This window comes from Solanum dulcamara, chromosome 12 (genome assembly GCF_947179165.1).
Source record: "Solanum dulcamara chromosome 12, daSolDulc1.2, whole genome shotgun sequence".
Classification (NCBI taxonomy): domain Eukaryota; kingdom Viridiplantae; phylum Streptophyta; class Magnoliopsida; order Solanales; family Solanaceae; genus Solanum; species Solanum dulcamara.
In genome coordinates, this window is record NC_077248.1 from 63,412,287 (window position 1) to 63,428,193 (window position 15,907).

Here is a 15,907-nt window from a genome sequence, read left to right on the forward strand (position 1 = left end):
AGCATATTGTGCCTTTGATGAAAAACAAATATGAAGTTTTGTTAGTAAAATGTTCACGTCTTTTTCAATAGGATTACAGGAAGTACTTCTCATCGTTCATACCGTCTTTGAAAATGGGGAATTTGTTCTCTTAAGATGCTGCTCCAATCAACTTAGGTTAGCGGTTAGATATTGTTTAGTGCTAGCTATATATGAAATGAACCTGTCTTTGAAAAGTTGCTCCAATCAGCTTAGGGTTAGCGATTAGATATTGGCTAGTGCCAGTTTTATATAAAATGAATTAACAACTGCAGTTCGTGACAGAGAATTCGATAGCAAGCAAGCATGCTTTTGATCGTGTCTTTGCACCAAGCATGGAGGTTTAGAGATAACTATAGATCCTATTAACTAACAGACATCTACCTCATCGTGGTGGTAGTACTTTTTTTGCCCTTAAAGGAAAAATGAGATGCATCAGGATCATCCTTTGTTTGCAGCATGCTGTTAATATTTACGTGTTTGCATGGGGGTGACTATAACAGTTGCAGTTCCTCACTTGGGGCACAGAGGTTCGGGTTTCTGCAGCTGCTTGTTCATACAGTTGTTAGATAATGGTGTGATGGTCAATTGTCCTGACTTTTACTGAACATTTCCTGTGTTTTGAAAGTAAGTATATTTCGATGTGAAAATCAACTAACTTACTAAATTTTGTTATGCACATGACCTTATGCGTGGCCATGGTAACCAACTTTAACATGTGGGATATTTTTAGTGCTCCAAGTACTTCTGTATCAGCATGGAGATTTAGGCAGAAAATGGCCAGTAATTTCTTTTTATTTGCCTAAGACTTGATGAATAGAGTTAGTTACCAACCTGTGCTAGTGGGAGATGGTTAGTAGCCGGTGGCATAATCGTGGTGCGTGCAAGTTGACCCGTATGCCACCGTTGTCATTACAAGGAACTTCTTTAACATGTAAAAAACGATCCTCTGAGAGAAAGGGAAAGAGCCTTACCACCGAGAGAGAAAGCCACCCTTTCGAGAAAGCGGGAGATGTGTGGATTTTGGTTATCAAAGCTACGCTATTTCTCCATGTTGATAGAACTATGGGTTTTGTACTGATATGCTGACCATATGAGAGGTACTCTTGAGTCTTGACAAAAACAGTGCAATAATATGGGTATATCCGATGCATTATAGGGCACAATCTCCTTGGCCCTATAGCTATTTCATTAAGCATTGAGTTGTTAATTAAAGCGGCATAAGAATTATCAGAGTTTAATCATGTGTTGAACCAGCATTAAGTGCAATGAATTGGATGTTTAATTAGTGAGGATACAAAGCACTACGAGAGAATTAGAGGTTTTGGCTTGAAACAGAGAGAGTTCTCTTGAGCCTTTGCTTGCATAACATGGCAATGACGTAGTTTGCAGTAGAACTAGTAACTGAGCATCGTATGACACATATGCCAACAACATAGCCAGCGACATTAAATGTTCTTTTAGGTTGAAATCAAAGTCAGTGGTGCAATAAAGGTCATAGACGATGCATTGCAACTTCTTACTTAGTTCTTTTGGCTAAATCATCTTATTTGCGTTGGCTCTTGCTTTGTGGATCTGAATAATCCTCCTGATATTTGTATTTATTGTAATTATGTACATAAGGTTTTACAAATGCTGTGAAATTCGAAAATTTAATGAATGATGGCAATTAGCAAATGCTAAAGCACAGGTATTGTTTTTTTACTCATTCTCTGCTTCTATACGTTTTAATATGTGGAATTGCAGAAGAATGAAATCTCCATCTAGATGCTTGGATTGGACATATTTCCCTAGAAGCGGGTGTTTGAGGAAGCAGTAGATCCTAATGCCGCTATATGCTCACAGAAACAACAGAGACTTCTGGGGCGTCATTATTTGAAGGGGTTGCTGGAGATAGACAGAGTAACTCAGCTACTTAAGAAGGTAATGAGTCGGGGATACTGTCAGATTCTTATCATATGAAACGAGTCAATTTCATAGAATTCAATGGCCATGTGCATATACTTTGGAAGACTAAGACAACTCTCAAAGAGTCCTGCATTGGATGGATAGCAGTTTCATAAAGCTCCCTTAATGCAGAACAACTTCCAGAGATATATTTGTAGGAATGATACTGTTGATACCTAGTCCTTTATTTCTGCATATTGCAAATGTGAGAGCTTTTATCTCACTTTTTGGTCTACATTAGGTCATTTTAGAATAGTCGACGAAGCCTTAACAAGCCGGAGAGGCATAATGATCTAGCAAGCGGCCAGTTCAGCAATATCAACCTAATTTATCACATAAGAGACATGCTAGGAGACAGACCAAGGCAACCGTGAAAGTGTCTATTGTTCCAAGACAGTATAGACCCAAAGCCTGATTCACCATGTGGCTGACACTGCAGAATAGATTGTTGACAGTTGAGAGACTTCACAAATAGGACATAACCATTGATAACAAGTGTTCACTATGTCAATACCAGGAGCAAATCAGAGATCATTTAATGCTTTATTGCTCTTATACTGTTTCTATGTGGGATAGATGCTGCATGGTCTTTCTGTGATGACCATATAAAAGGACAGCCCGTTGCACTAAAGCTCTCGCTATGAGCAGGGTTCGGAGAAGTATCCGACCACAAAAACCTATTGTACGTAGCTTTATCTTGAATTTCTGCCAAAGACAGTATGAACTAGACAATGAGGAATTCAAAGGGGAAATCAATTATTGCACACATCTTTAAAATGTTATATGTTGTTTTTGAGATAGATAGTTGTGTAGATTGAGCTACGTTCTTGTAATGATTCCACTTGGTAATTAATGAAATGAAATGCTTAACTACCAAAAAAAGATGTTTTATATTCTTTTTTATTATAGTTCTACATCGTACAATATATTCATGTGACAGTGACTATCTAAATATTATATCCATTAAAATAATATAGTATAATATAATATAATGCCATAAAATACTCTCACCAAATCATAATAAGTGACCTTTTAGCCTTTTTATTTTGGTCCAAAATAAATGTCTATATGCGTAATCAAGGAAGTATTAATTTATTTATTTTTAAAAATCCCTATTTAATAATTGTTTTATGTAATCAAGAAATTTTATTTATTCATGTATAACTTGGCACACCTTTTAAGAAATAATTAATAAAATGATAGATTTACTATATCACTCCTTAAATATAATATTTTGAAAAACAAATATAAATTTAATAATAAGAATAAAATAGATATAAAATAAGAAATTATCTCTTGATTTTTTAAATTGAACAAGTAAAAATGAATATTTATTTTTCATATAATAAATAAATAAAAATAAATGGAAAAAACACCATTTAATTAAAAATAAGTTAATCAAAATATATTATTCTTTTAAAAATTAATATTTTCTTTAAGTAGTGTGTCATAAGTCAAAATGACACTAATTATAGACACGAGGGAGTAACTTAGACATCATCCCATATTTATATTTAAATTTGTATAAAATTGAATATAGAATTCGTTTGTATGAATTTAAAAAAAATAACTTTTATGTATGAAGTATTTTTAAAATTTTGAAGTGCTGAAAGTTATTTTTATAAATAAGCAGTTAAGTGTTTGGATGAAAGTGCTTAAATAAGGAAAATGATGTAAATTTTAGGATTAAAAAAATAAAAAGGGTAGTTTGAAAATTTAGTTAAAATTATAAGGGATATAAAAGTAATTTCCATGGTCAAAGAAAATGACTTTAAATCCTTAAAAAAAAATTAGAATTCTAAATTTTCATTTTTGATGGAGAACTTTATGAGTTAGAATTAGCGAGAAATACATTCAAAAGCTAAAAAAGAATTTTAAATTGATTTTGACCAACTTAAAGCTCATCCAAACAATCCAAACAATAATGAGGTATTGAATTTAGTGAGCTAAAACCCTTTGAAAACCCAGCTCAAGTGGAGTGGGGGAGCAAGATAGAAGATGGATGGAAATAACGGGTACAAGGAGTATGTAGCTGGCCTCATGGCCGGTATTGCTATTGTAATTACTGGGCACCCTTTTGATACCGTCAAGGTTCGTTTACTACTCCCAAAGCTTTTCTAGAAATACCCCTTTTGCATTATCCTATGAATTTAATGCCCTTTTTTGAATAACCATTCTGCTTTCATAATTTGTAGAATTGAACTAATTATGCATCTGGGTTTTGCTGTTTTCTGAGTATAGATGGCTAGGTGCAGCACAATTTTGACTTCTAGATTTGTTGACAAGTTCGTTTAGCTCATTACTTAAAAGTAATAATTGATTGTCAAGCACATAAGGGGTCGTTTGGTATGCGGACTAATTTATCCCATCTGGGAGGTGAGATAGAATAATTTTAAGTTGGATAAAGGTGGTATATTCTAGTATTAAGTTTGAGATTAGATTTATACTTTGTTTGGTTGATGGTATAAATTTATCCAAACGACCCTTAAGGATATAGCTTAGTGGTCAATGAAATGGGGAGATTTTGGTTTCAAATTCCAGAAAAGAAAAAAAATACTAGGTGATTTCTTCTCAGTCTGTTCTAGTTTTAGTGGACAGAGTTACCTGGTACCTATTGTTGTGGGAGGTGACAGATATCCTGTGGAATTAGTCGAGGTGTGTGCAAGGTGCAATTAACAAAAAAGAAAGGTGATTTTTATAAATATCTCTCTTTCCATGTGTTAATTTGTTATTCCTCGCGGATCCAGAATTTAAACTCTATGAATTAAAGTTCTTAATGTTGAACCTATTATATTTTAAAAGTTATGGGTTCAAACTTACTAATTGTTAAAATCTTAATGAAGTTTTACACATAAATTTACCCTCTTCATGAAAAGTACTGGGTTGGGTTGAACTGTGTTATAAGGTTGCATCTGCCTCTTACTAAAGGTTCTAGGAAATAGGGTAAGGTATTGGCTGAAGCAGATCATAAGGTCACCTATGCTAGATGGTAGAATTTTATGTTTTGAGAAGATCTGAATAATATGACATATATGGTATACTTGTTCGGTTGTTAGAGGTCTTGTGACTTCATGTGGGTTTACCTATTGAATTAAGTAAAATGAATTTATCAGGTGAAGCTCCAGAAACACAATACAGAAGCTCGTGGAATAAAGTACAAGAATGGATTGCATTGTGCTGCTAGAATATTAAAAACTGAAGGAGTACGTCTCTCAACTTCTTCTAAGCTCCAGTTTTGAGCTTTTCCTGTTCTGTTTGTTGAAATGTTGTTTAGTAGTGGATCGTGTAATCTTTACTTGACTAGTTAACTGCTTTGCTGATATTGAAATTCCAAGGGGTTGAATGATTCCATTATTTCAAATTCATCCTCATTTTTTTGATAAGCCTTTTCTTCTCTGTACTAAATGTGATACATCTTTCCTTGCACATGTTTATATTCATGAATATTTTCATGAGCATATGATTGTATCTGTTTATTCCTTTGAAAATTCTGGTTACTGAAGTAGCATGCAGTAAATAGATCTGAGGAAACAGAGCTCACTTGAGACGCTTTTACCAAATTGTGCCACCTTGACTGCTTTTCAAGTAAAATTGTTTTGCCACCAATTCCTGTATCTTTTTCATACAAAAACCTAGTTTCTGTTTCTTCAAAGAAATTGACATAATACCTTTGCTTGTTAGCCTTGTCTTATGCCCTTTTTTATTGAGCACATCAGAAGAAGTCAACTTTTGTTGTGTATGCTGCAATTCTATTCTTTTTTTTTGGAAACTTTTTCCTCCTTGTGTCGGCGGTGGGACTGGGATTCAAGGCTCTGAAGGGCCTGGACTGATATAGATTTTCTGTGGTAGGTTAAGGGGCTCTATCGAGGAGCTACATCTTCATTCATTGGCATGGCCTTCGAGAGCTCACTTGTATTTGGCATTTACTCCCAAACAAAACTATTGCTGCAGGTTCGTTCAATGTTCATCGAGCAATGATTTTGCTGTGTGATTCAATTCAAAGATTGTCTGTGACTGGTATATGTTGAAAGGCAACTACTTTCACAACCATTAACAGTATCTTGGAACTTTGGCGCTTTTGTGAAAACATCTCAGTAATTTGTTATCAATGACGAACATTTGGTGTTTGCTTTAAAGGGTGGACCTGATGTAGGTAAGCCACAGCCTCGAGCAATAGTTCCTTCAGCTGCCTTTGGTGGAGCTATTATCAGCTTCATTCTTTGTCCATCAGAACTGGTGAAGGTAAGTGATGTGAGGGTTCATGACATCCTGCTTTAGAATTACTTGGAAGTATCATCCTTAATATATCTATGATGCCAGTGTAGGATGCAAGTTCAGGGTGCTGATTCTGTGGTACCAAGCTCCAGTAGATATGGTGGTCCTCTTGAGTGTGCCCTTAAAACTGTAAAATGTGAAGGGGTGAGAAATTTATTCATCGACACAAATTTGGCTTCTGGTGTGCATTTCAGCTGACAAAGATCCTCTCCAGATCACAGGCATATTTCGAGGAGGCTTCACAACCTTATTAAGAGAATCTTTCGGGAACGCTGTCTTCTTTAGTACATATGAATATGTGCGTTATCACTTGCATCTACAACATAAAGGTGCTTCCTCTGAGTCTAGCCAATTGATTGATATTGGAGTTGGAATAATGAGTGGAGGTCTTGGCGGTATAGCAGTGAGTATTCTTGGTTGGAATTCATATTCATAGTGACTTCTCAGTCTTTTCCTTGCTTGGTTCTGTACTGTTTGTAAACTTTCCATGTGGATTTGTTATACACAATTAATTTTGTGCATCTTTTCTTTTCAGTGCTGGTCAGCAGTTCTGCCGTTGGATGTAGCAAAAACTATAATTCAAACTACCCCAGAGAAAAACCATACGAGAAATCCGTTTCGTGTCTTAAAATCGGTAGTTACCATAATCTCTTGTATTTTGGAACTTGAAATACTAGATGAAATGCCTGATTCAGTTTATTGTCGTAGATTTATGCGAGATCTGGTCTTAGAGGATGCTATATGGGCCTAGGTCCTACAATTGTGAGAGCGTTTCCTGCTAATGCAGCTGCAATTGTTACATGGGAACTGTCTGCCAAACTGTTGGGAATCAAGCGTGATTTGAATTAGCAAGAAATCTTGATTGCTGCCAATATTTATTCTGGTTGCCTGATGTCTTAAAGCTTTAGAGGCTTGTAGCAAGGTCTGCATGTTTCTTTTAATATGCCCTCTGTCGTGCTACTAATTTGGCACAAGCGCCTTTTATTTTCTTAATGAGATAATCTTTCTTTAATTTGAGCTTTGTGTTTCTCTCATTTTGTTTTTTTCCCTTTTTAACTCTTTAAAGGAGTGTTCTTCTTAGGTTTTATGCGCATCATTATTAGCTATTTAGCTGCAATACACTTTACCCTCCCCAGACCGTGTGGGATTTCACTGGGTTGTTGTTGTATTCTGTGAAAGATAGTTTTTGCATACTGTGATATGCTTCAATTCAGTCGAACACGAACTGATGCCTACATTTAACAGGTCAATTCTACCTGTTTCTCTCACACTATTTATGTTTGTGATGCTCATTGAGTGTTGTTTGTTGCATGAGGTGGAAATCATTTTTTAAACTAGACTCAAACTCTGTCAGGAAAGTAATGGTAATTATTACAATAATAAAAGAACTTTGTAGTGTGAGATGGCATGTCAATAGGGTAGTTTTCAAGCAGCATCCATATGAAATATAGGATTACTATATTTTCGGTCTACGAACTATCGAAGTACAAACAGACAAAGTTAAAGATGACACATTCTTTCATATTATTTTCATTTCAAGTGAAATGAAACTACTATTCCATGCATACCTGAAGATAACATGTTTAGTTAAAAATGGAAATTTGGCGAATGACAGAAGAGAGCGAGCATGATAAAACTCTTATATGTTTCAGAGGGAGTTTCTATTCCCATCAGTCCACAAGTAGGTGCCCGTTCAACTTGACCCTTCTCCTGGAGAATCATGTGCACTTTTACGGCGGCGTTCGTTGTGGCCTGCCAAACGTCTCCTGCAACTCCTTTTTGCATCATCGAACTCCGCCAACTGATGAAATCTGCTTACCATAAATTCATAATATAAAATAAATGAAATTTTGCATAAGTAATTCTAAGAGGATGCAAGCGAACCAAGATGTCACATTCTTGGAACAAAATAGATCAAGAAAAATCACCTCAAGAAAATTCTGATTGGTTCTTTTCTAGTCACTAAGGGAAATGGTGCAGGGAGAAAAGCTCTCTGTCCTTGCTAATTTCTTTTTGTTAATGTCAGTTTTTACTCTTTTTTATGTTTCAATTGTCAGATACTTGGCTCATTGTGAGTTTTCAGTAACTTTGTGGGATTGTACTGGCTTTTTTGTTGTTGTTGTTGTTGTATATTTTACCTATGCCGAGACTTTGCAACGGGAAAGCAGCTGCTTAGGAAATCAGTAAAACCGTTGTGGTGTATACAGAGTTTCATAACTGAGACAATACATATTTTTATAGGAAAAGAGGGAATTTTCTTTAGGTTACCCCAATTATTATCCTCCTTTTGGAATAGAAAACTGGGTAACATTTGGAGATATTATGTGTTCTCCATAATAGTAATATCTTGTCTGTCTTTATAGGAAATGATGGTACATTCTGAGAATACCCCAGAATCAGATGTGGTTAATCTTACCAAGGACTCAGGGAGGTTCAGCAGTCAAGACTTCCTCCCTGCCGGATAAAAGCAGGGGACGACAAAGAATCCCCATTTGAGACTCTACAAACAGATTGTTGTCCATGCTAGTATTATTCATTTACATTGCCTTCGCCTTAAATTTAAAGCAGCACTGAGCACAACGAAATTCATACAAAAGAAATAACAGTTAAGATAATTATTCTGATTTGGCTTTGGTTCCATGCTATGTTGTTCGGACTCTTCCAAAATATCGATAGGTGTGTGTTGAATCCTCCAAAAGTACTGCATTTTTGGAGGATCCGACACGGGTGGCAACATAGGTTCCATGTTACGTGGACCTGGAGGCTATTTACTCTGACCAACCATAGACTCTGAGCTTTTTCATGAAGCTATTACATAATTTTAAGCAGCATAATAGAAGAATATTGATGGATTTGCTTTTCACCAGAAACTATGCTTCAATGTGAGAGAAGGATTATCAGCCTTGCAACTTTGTGCCACTCTGTTTTTGTTCTTGTTGCAGGTAATGATCTTTGATGTAGATATAATAGGGCTCTAGCCAAATTTTTTGTTCTTTTGTGGTCATTGGTTTATTGAAACTATGTTGCTCGGACTCTCGAAGAATCTGTCACACCCATGTCGGATCCTCCAAAAATGCGCTACTTTTGGAGGATCTAACACGCGCCTAGCAAGATTTTTGAAGAGTCCAAGCAACATAGAATTATAATGCTTGTTTGTATGCCTAGTGGCTGTCTCTGTGTGCTCTAAACTAATGCATACAACTGCATTTTACCTACTATCATCATAAGATAACACAAAAGACTTTACATAAACTAGAAATGTATAGAATTTGTGTTTTATACACCGAGACAGTGTAATTCAACGCGTTGTAACAGATTGCGTTGCCTTTTTTCCAAATAACTAGTCTGGCCAGTTACTTATAGTTATCATTTAGGTGAACTGATCAGTGTCAGTGTATATAGAAGTTAAACTCATATTGCATATTGAAAGATTTAGAGTTTCTGAACCTGCTGCATTGCTGACAGAAACGCTGTCGGAGTCCATTAATAAGTACTGCCGGAGCCTTTGCATGAAATTCACAGACCTTGTGGCGGCGATGGTATGCCTTAGCAACCACCATATCTGCAGTGCAGTCCTCAACTTGGCAGGAAGGCTGCCTTGACCCCTCTCCCATGGATACTTTCCTTCCGGAGCGAATCAAGACCTTCTTCCTTTTGGTATCCTCTACAACATTTTCGTCTTCCTCGTCATCCTCCTCTTCCATGTTTCTCTTCCCTTCCCATTTGCTATTTTCCATCTCTTTGAAGGTAAGAAAGAAACAAGTTGAGGACAACTAGAGTGAGGAGCACAAGAATATGAGTAGATGAATAAAGTGAAATTCAAGCAATAAAGGTGAAAGAGAAAGGAGAGAATATGTGAGGACCACGCACCTAAGTGAGTTGAGAATCACGAAATCTCAGGTTCAAATCCCAACGGATGAAATAATACTAGGTGATTTCTTCTCTTCTATCCAAGCTAGCTTTGTTGGACAAATCGAGTTACTTGAAACCTGTGCTGGTAGGAATTGACCCAGACACCACGATTAGTCAACAAAAAAGAATATGTGAGGACCACAAAGCTCCATACTTTTATCTGCTTCTATGTGAAGTATAGTAAGTGGAGAACAGGAATTGTGGATTGAAGATGAGGTAAAGATACTACAATTTGATAGGTTTCTAGTACAGAATTGGGAAAGTTTATGTTGACAGATGAAGCTACTCTTACTGGCCTCAACTTACAACAAAAGGACGTCAACTTTAACGTGACCTAAACATTATTGCATTTAAAAGAAAAACGTGACCATCCCACAACATTAACATGGTACATGAGATATGATTCATTTGTGATCACTTTGATACCATTTGTTGCTTTTATACATCTTCTATTGTTTTTTACTCCTTGTTACCTCTAGGGAGGTAATTTGTTGCAAAACTAGGCGCGCAACAAGGGTTGGAAACGACGGGATTAACTAGTTATTTTGTTCAAAAGAACCCTCTTAGTCTCATGGCCTAGTCTGATCAGTATCTAGTCGGGCTTCTTTTGTTTGAATGAATATTTGGATTTGAAACCAAGATGTATGTTGTAGTTGTAATATTTATATTCAAGCAACAAGAAAACAAAACCATCTTTTATGAAAGTAAAATGAAATATTGAGATTACATTTATCTTGTGTTTGATTGTTGTATAAGTTAAAATTGTTATAAATTTTGTTATTAAGATACTAACCTTGGTATATATCCTTTGTGATGTCGGATAACTAAGTGAAGACATATTTCATATCGAATCTATGTCAAACCTATCGATTCGATCTATTTTTAAAGTTAAATAAAAACAAAAAAAAGGAAGATATGTTAGTGACCTAACACGACACAACACTCTGCCTAGTGCCTAATGCATGTAGTGTTTTATTTTTTTTTAGTTAGAATATCTACAATAACTCAAAAATATTTGGAAAAAAATCATAGTAAAAGTTAAAACTCTCTTTGATTCTCGAAATAGTTCTTAATAATGATTTATATTTTATGTTTTGAATTTTTCACCTGCTCATTGATATACACTTTGAATCTCCGATTAATGCGAGTTAAGAATATATAAATATTTATTAGTTCACCACAAATTTTATATTTTGTGTAAAGAGCTTTCTATTGAATATAATTTTATTTTCAAGACTCGAATTAAAATATATAATTAAGAATAGAGGAATATTTATCTATTTTTTGTTTTGGCTTTTGTTTAAAGATTTTTTATTTTTTATTATTTTTATCCTATACTGCTGCCTCTTATCATATTAGGAATCTAAGTATTAAAATGATTCCAAGCATCTATTTTGGTCCATGATAATTTTGATCGTCATTCATAGTACTAAGATGCAAATGGCTACAATCAGAATAGGACAAATGAAGAATACATTATCTGGACCCCTCCAAAAAAATGTAACAATCTTTATAGTAGTAAAATAATAATACAATGGATTTTAGGTCTCATTTATTTATATTATTACATTAGGACATTCGAATTTGAATGTAGATTTGAATAATTAAAAAGTTATTTTTAAATTTGAACACTAATTGATTAAGATTGTTTTTAACATTTGAATATGTATAATTTATTTATTTAAAACATAATAAATATACAATTCAAATAAAAAAGTAATTAAATATAAGAAAAACATAACTTAATAAAATAAAATTATTATTTGATAATAAAAAATGAAACATTAATTATGTTTATTAGTGACGGTGGAGATAGCTTGTAGTGGTGGTGATGGTGATGGTTGGTGCTAGTGACTAGTAATGGTGATGGTAATAGTTGTGATGCTAGAAGGAGTTGGTATTGTCGTGATTGACGCAATGGTGGTGATTATGGTTGTCTGATGCCGGAGTTGACTGATGTTAGTAGTTAGCGATGGTTGAGGAACGTGTGGTGGTTGATGCTAGTGTTGGTGATAGTTGACAGCAGTGCTAGTCGTTATAGTGGAGGTGGTTGGTAGTAGGAATTGGTTGAGTAGTGATAGTTACTAATGGTGGTGGGGACGGTGATGGTGGAAGTGATAACTATAATGATGGAGATGGTAGGTGTGTTAGCGACAGATAATAGTGATTGACAGTGGTGATGATTGTTAATGGCGGTTGTAATGACAGAGATGATTGGTAGTTTATGATGACAGCGATGATAAAGATAGTTAGTAATGATTGTGGATATAGTGATTATGAAAAATATCCACACACGATATTAAGACTTCATAAAATTTTAATAATTAATACTTATGCATACCAAATAAATACTTACATCTTAATATAAATAAATAGGCTTGATAACTTAAAGCCTGAACTATTTAGATTCAAAATTTTATTATGGGCTAACAAATAAGGTTTATATAATACATTATTACAAACAAAAGTAGCCAGGATATTTTTATGCTTATTGATTATGCACAATTCAAGAAAATGTACATTGAGTTTTGAAGCTTATAGTAACTAAAATAAAGGTGAGTGGCCTGGTCTTCCCCTCCCTATTCTAACACTTATTAGGGGTCGTTTGGTTGCTCAATAAGAAACAAATTATTTATATTAATTTTCATATAACTTATATAATGTTTAGTAGGTAGATAGGACATAAGCAGGGGCGGAGCCACATATTGTTCAGGGGTTTCATCCGAACCTCCTTCAGCGGAAAATTATACTATTTATACATGATAAAAATAATTTTTTACATATGTATAGTAGATGTCGAACCCCCTTCGTTAAGTTCATGTGTCTACTTCTTTAAATTTTGAATCCCCTAAATCAAAATTCTGGCTCCACCACTGGACATAAGTTATTGATATATAAAATCAATACGATTGATAGTTTAGAAATCTGCATAACTAATACATGTATAATTATGAAAAAAATTGTGTATTATTTTATGCAAGATAGAAAGTGGAATAACTAATATATGTATAACTAATGCATGCATAAAATAATCAGACTCTCACACCTTCGCACTGGGGCCCGTGCATCTCCTCCTCATATACCCGAACCATTTCAACCTCGTTTTCCATATCTTATTTTCCACTGAAATCACTCACACCTTGTCTCAATTATCCTAATTTTTAATTCTATCTCTCATAGTATATCCAAATATCCATTAAGAATATTAACACCCCAATTATTAAACGTTGTCGAATTCTTAGATGCAACGAAAAAATGCTACCTTTAATTTAAATAAAATTCGTAATAGTCAAATGTATTTATATTTCACAAATATATAGTCAAATACGTTATTATTTGTGAGATTTTTTTAAAACAATAATATTTATGTGTGGATTTACTTTGATGGAAATTAATCAGTTAAAATATTAAATAAATATTGCACAAATTGAAGAAAATATTTTTTTCAAATGACTTTGAAAGTATTCCTAAAAATTATTGTAAACAATTCAATTTTATATCCTAATTATGAAATAATTACACCTTTGGGTTTATATTACCTTTTTGAATAAAAAAAATTACATAATTAATTTACTTAAAATTCATATATTTTATTACTTTGATCACTTTGCAAATCAAAACTTTCTAATGTAAAAACATTACTTTATTTACCACAAGTCATAACTTAGACCATCAAAGAATGTGGTGCAGTGGATGCGATTGTTCCTTTCTTAATTAGAGATTTCGAATTCAAGCTTGAATATAAGAAAATTCTTGGTAGATAACAATTTTAATATATATATAGTCTTTTCCCTTTTCTAATAGAGCTAATCTTTGTTCTAGTTCATCTAATTCATTATATAACTTTTATATATAATGCTAAAACATTATATTAAACTTATATTTGAAACATTTTCATTAATTTTTTGTAGCATTTTCTATATTTAATGTATAAATCTGTATATAAGTGTATTATATGTGTTCATATCACACGTTTCCTGATTACACAAATAATAATAAAAAATCTCATCACATGTATTTAAGTTATATACAAAATAATATAATATGAATAAATTATCTCTGTAAATATCGAGATAAATAGCCTATCAAAACAGTATTACTATAACTTATTTTGATGCGTAATTCTTTAATTAATAATGCCAAAGTTATATTGTAACTGTACTTGAAACATTTTCCACTTCTCTTCAACATGTAAATGCATAGTTTTTGTATTTGAATTGTATATTAATTAGTAAGAGTATCTAATGTTGTCAGTCCTTTTTAACTTGTCAAGATATTTCATAAAGACTATATTTGAACTAAATCATAATTCAATCAAACACCTCATTTCCTAATGAAGTGTACCAATTAGACATTTTTTATTCAAATTTTGAAAAAAAAAATTATGCCTATTTTCATCGTTTATAATGCAGATAAGTTAACAACATAAAATACATACATCAACCTCAAATAAAAAATGCTTGAAATTATACGGCTTATTGAACTAAATTCGTATAGTTAAAAAATGATATATTTTTTTTGTAGTTAATTTAACTACCTAAAAAATGAATAAAAACACACATAATTTTATTTCAAAAATATATATTAAAATATCTAATTAAAATACTTTATTAAGAGTTGAGTTATTCAATTAAAACAAAACTAAATAAAATATCCTAATAGATTTAATGGACCAAACTATATATTAAGTCTAATAAATTTCATGGCTAATGGTAATATGTGATGTTTTATTATAGTTAAGAGGAGTAGGGTCATGGAAAAAGGAATCCTCGGTAGTTGATTTGGAGGTGAGTTTATACAAATATTAAATTATGCATAAATAATATTATATTTGATAGTTGATTAGGATAGTCATTCATTTATAAAATTAATACAATGAATGATTTACAATTTAAAAATCTGCACAACTAATATATATTTAAGTTATTAGGGAATCTATGTATTATTTTAGGTGAATTTTCACATATAGCCATTCAAAAATACCTTAATTATGCTCCATAACTATAGCTTGCTAATTACAATTCATAGCTATAGTTATAGCAGCGTTTATATAATTCGCGCAACATTTGTATAATTCACTATACAATTCGCATTTTTTGTATAACATTTGTATATTTCACTGTACAATTCATGCACAACGTTTGTATAATTCGCTATACAATTTGTAGTGTTTGTATATTTCGCTATACAATTCGATTTGCCCACAACATTTGTATAAATCGCGTGAATTATGCAAAACTCAACTGTATAATCAAGCGAATTATACAAAATCCAAACTGTAATTATAGCTAAATGTTTGTTGCGAGCCATAATTAATTTAAATTATAACTATATTAGCTAATTAACCAGTATATGTTTGCTTATTCGCATAATTTTCCCATTATTTTATGCAGTATAAAAATGAAATAACCAATACATAAAAAAAACTCTGCAAAAATTTAACCAACTACCAAATGACCCCTTACTTGTTAAAGCAGAGTTTTAAGTGACTTATGATTATTATCGATGCAACTTTTTTAGAAAATAATACGTGTCATAAATAATACGTGTCACGATATTATTGTTATATACACTTAGGATGAGTTTGATATGGAGGAAAATATATAAATACATTTTAGAAAATTTTCTTTAGTAACACAAACTCCTAAAAAATGAGAAAAATAACGTCTCTAATGAAAGTAGGAAAAACAAATTTCATAAATACTTTCCAAGTTTATTGTATCCTTCTCGCCCACCTAATGTCCCTAAACCCCAT

At 33.0% G+C, this 15,907-nt stretch overlaps 2 protein-coding genes across 2 annotated transcripts; one reads left to right on the plus strand and one right to left on the minus strand.

Moving 5' to 3' along the window:
• The first annotated feature begins 3,896 nt into the window (after window positions 1-3,896).
• On the plus strand, window positions 3,897-7,453 carry LOC129877341 (mitochondrial arginine transporter BAC1-like). The gene is made up of 8 exons (XM_055952834.1): window positions 3,897-4,056; window positions 5,079-5,168; window positions 5,815-5,916; window positions 6,103-6,207; window positions 6,286-6,384; window positions 6,455-6,643; window positions 6,776-6,874; window positions 6,949-7,453. The coding sequence occupies exons 1-8, from the start codon at window positions 3,964-3,966 to the stop codon at window positions 7,087-7,089; spliced, it is 918 nt and encodes a 305-aa protein (XP_055808809.1). The 5' UTR covers window positions 3,897-3,963; the 3' UTR covers window positions 7,090-7,453.
• Window positions 7,454-7,588: 135 nt separating this feature from the next.
• On the minus strand, window positions 7,589-10,309 carry LOC129877342 (squamosa promoter-binding protein 1-like). The gene is made up of 3 exons (XM_055952835.1): window positions 10,111-10,309; window positions 9,688-9,979; window positions 7,589-8,051 (listed from the first exon to the last, which is right to left on the minus strand). The coding sequence occupies exons 2-3, from the start codon at window positions 9,975-9,977 to the stop codon at window positions 7,934-7,936; spliced, it is 408 nt and encodes a 135-aa protein (XP_055808810.1). The 5' UTR covers window positions 9,978-9,979; window positions 10,111-10,309; the 3' UTR covers window positions 7,589-7,933.
• Between the last annotated feature and the right edge of the window lie 5,598 nt (window positions 10,310-15,907).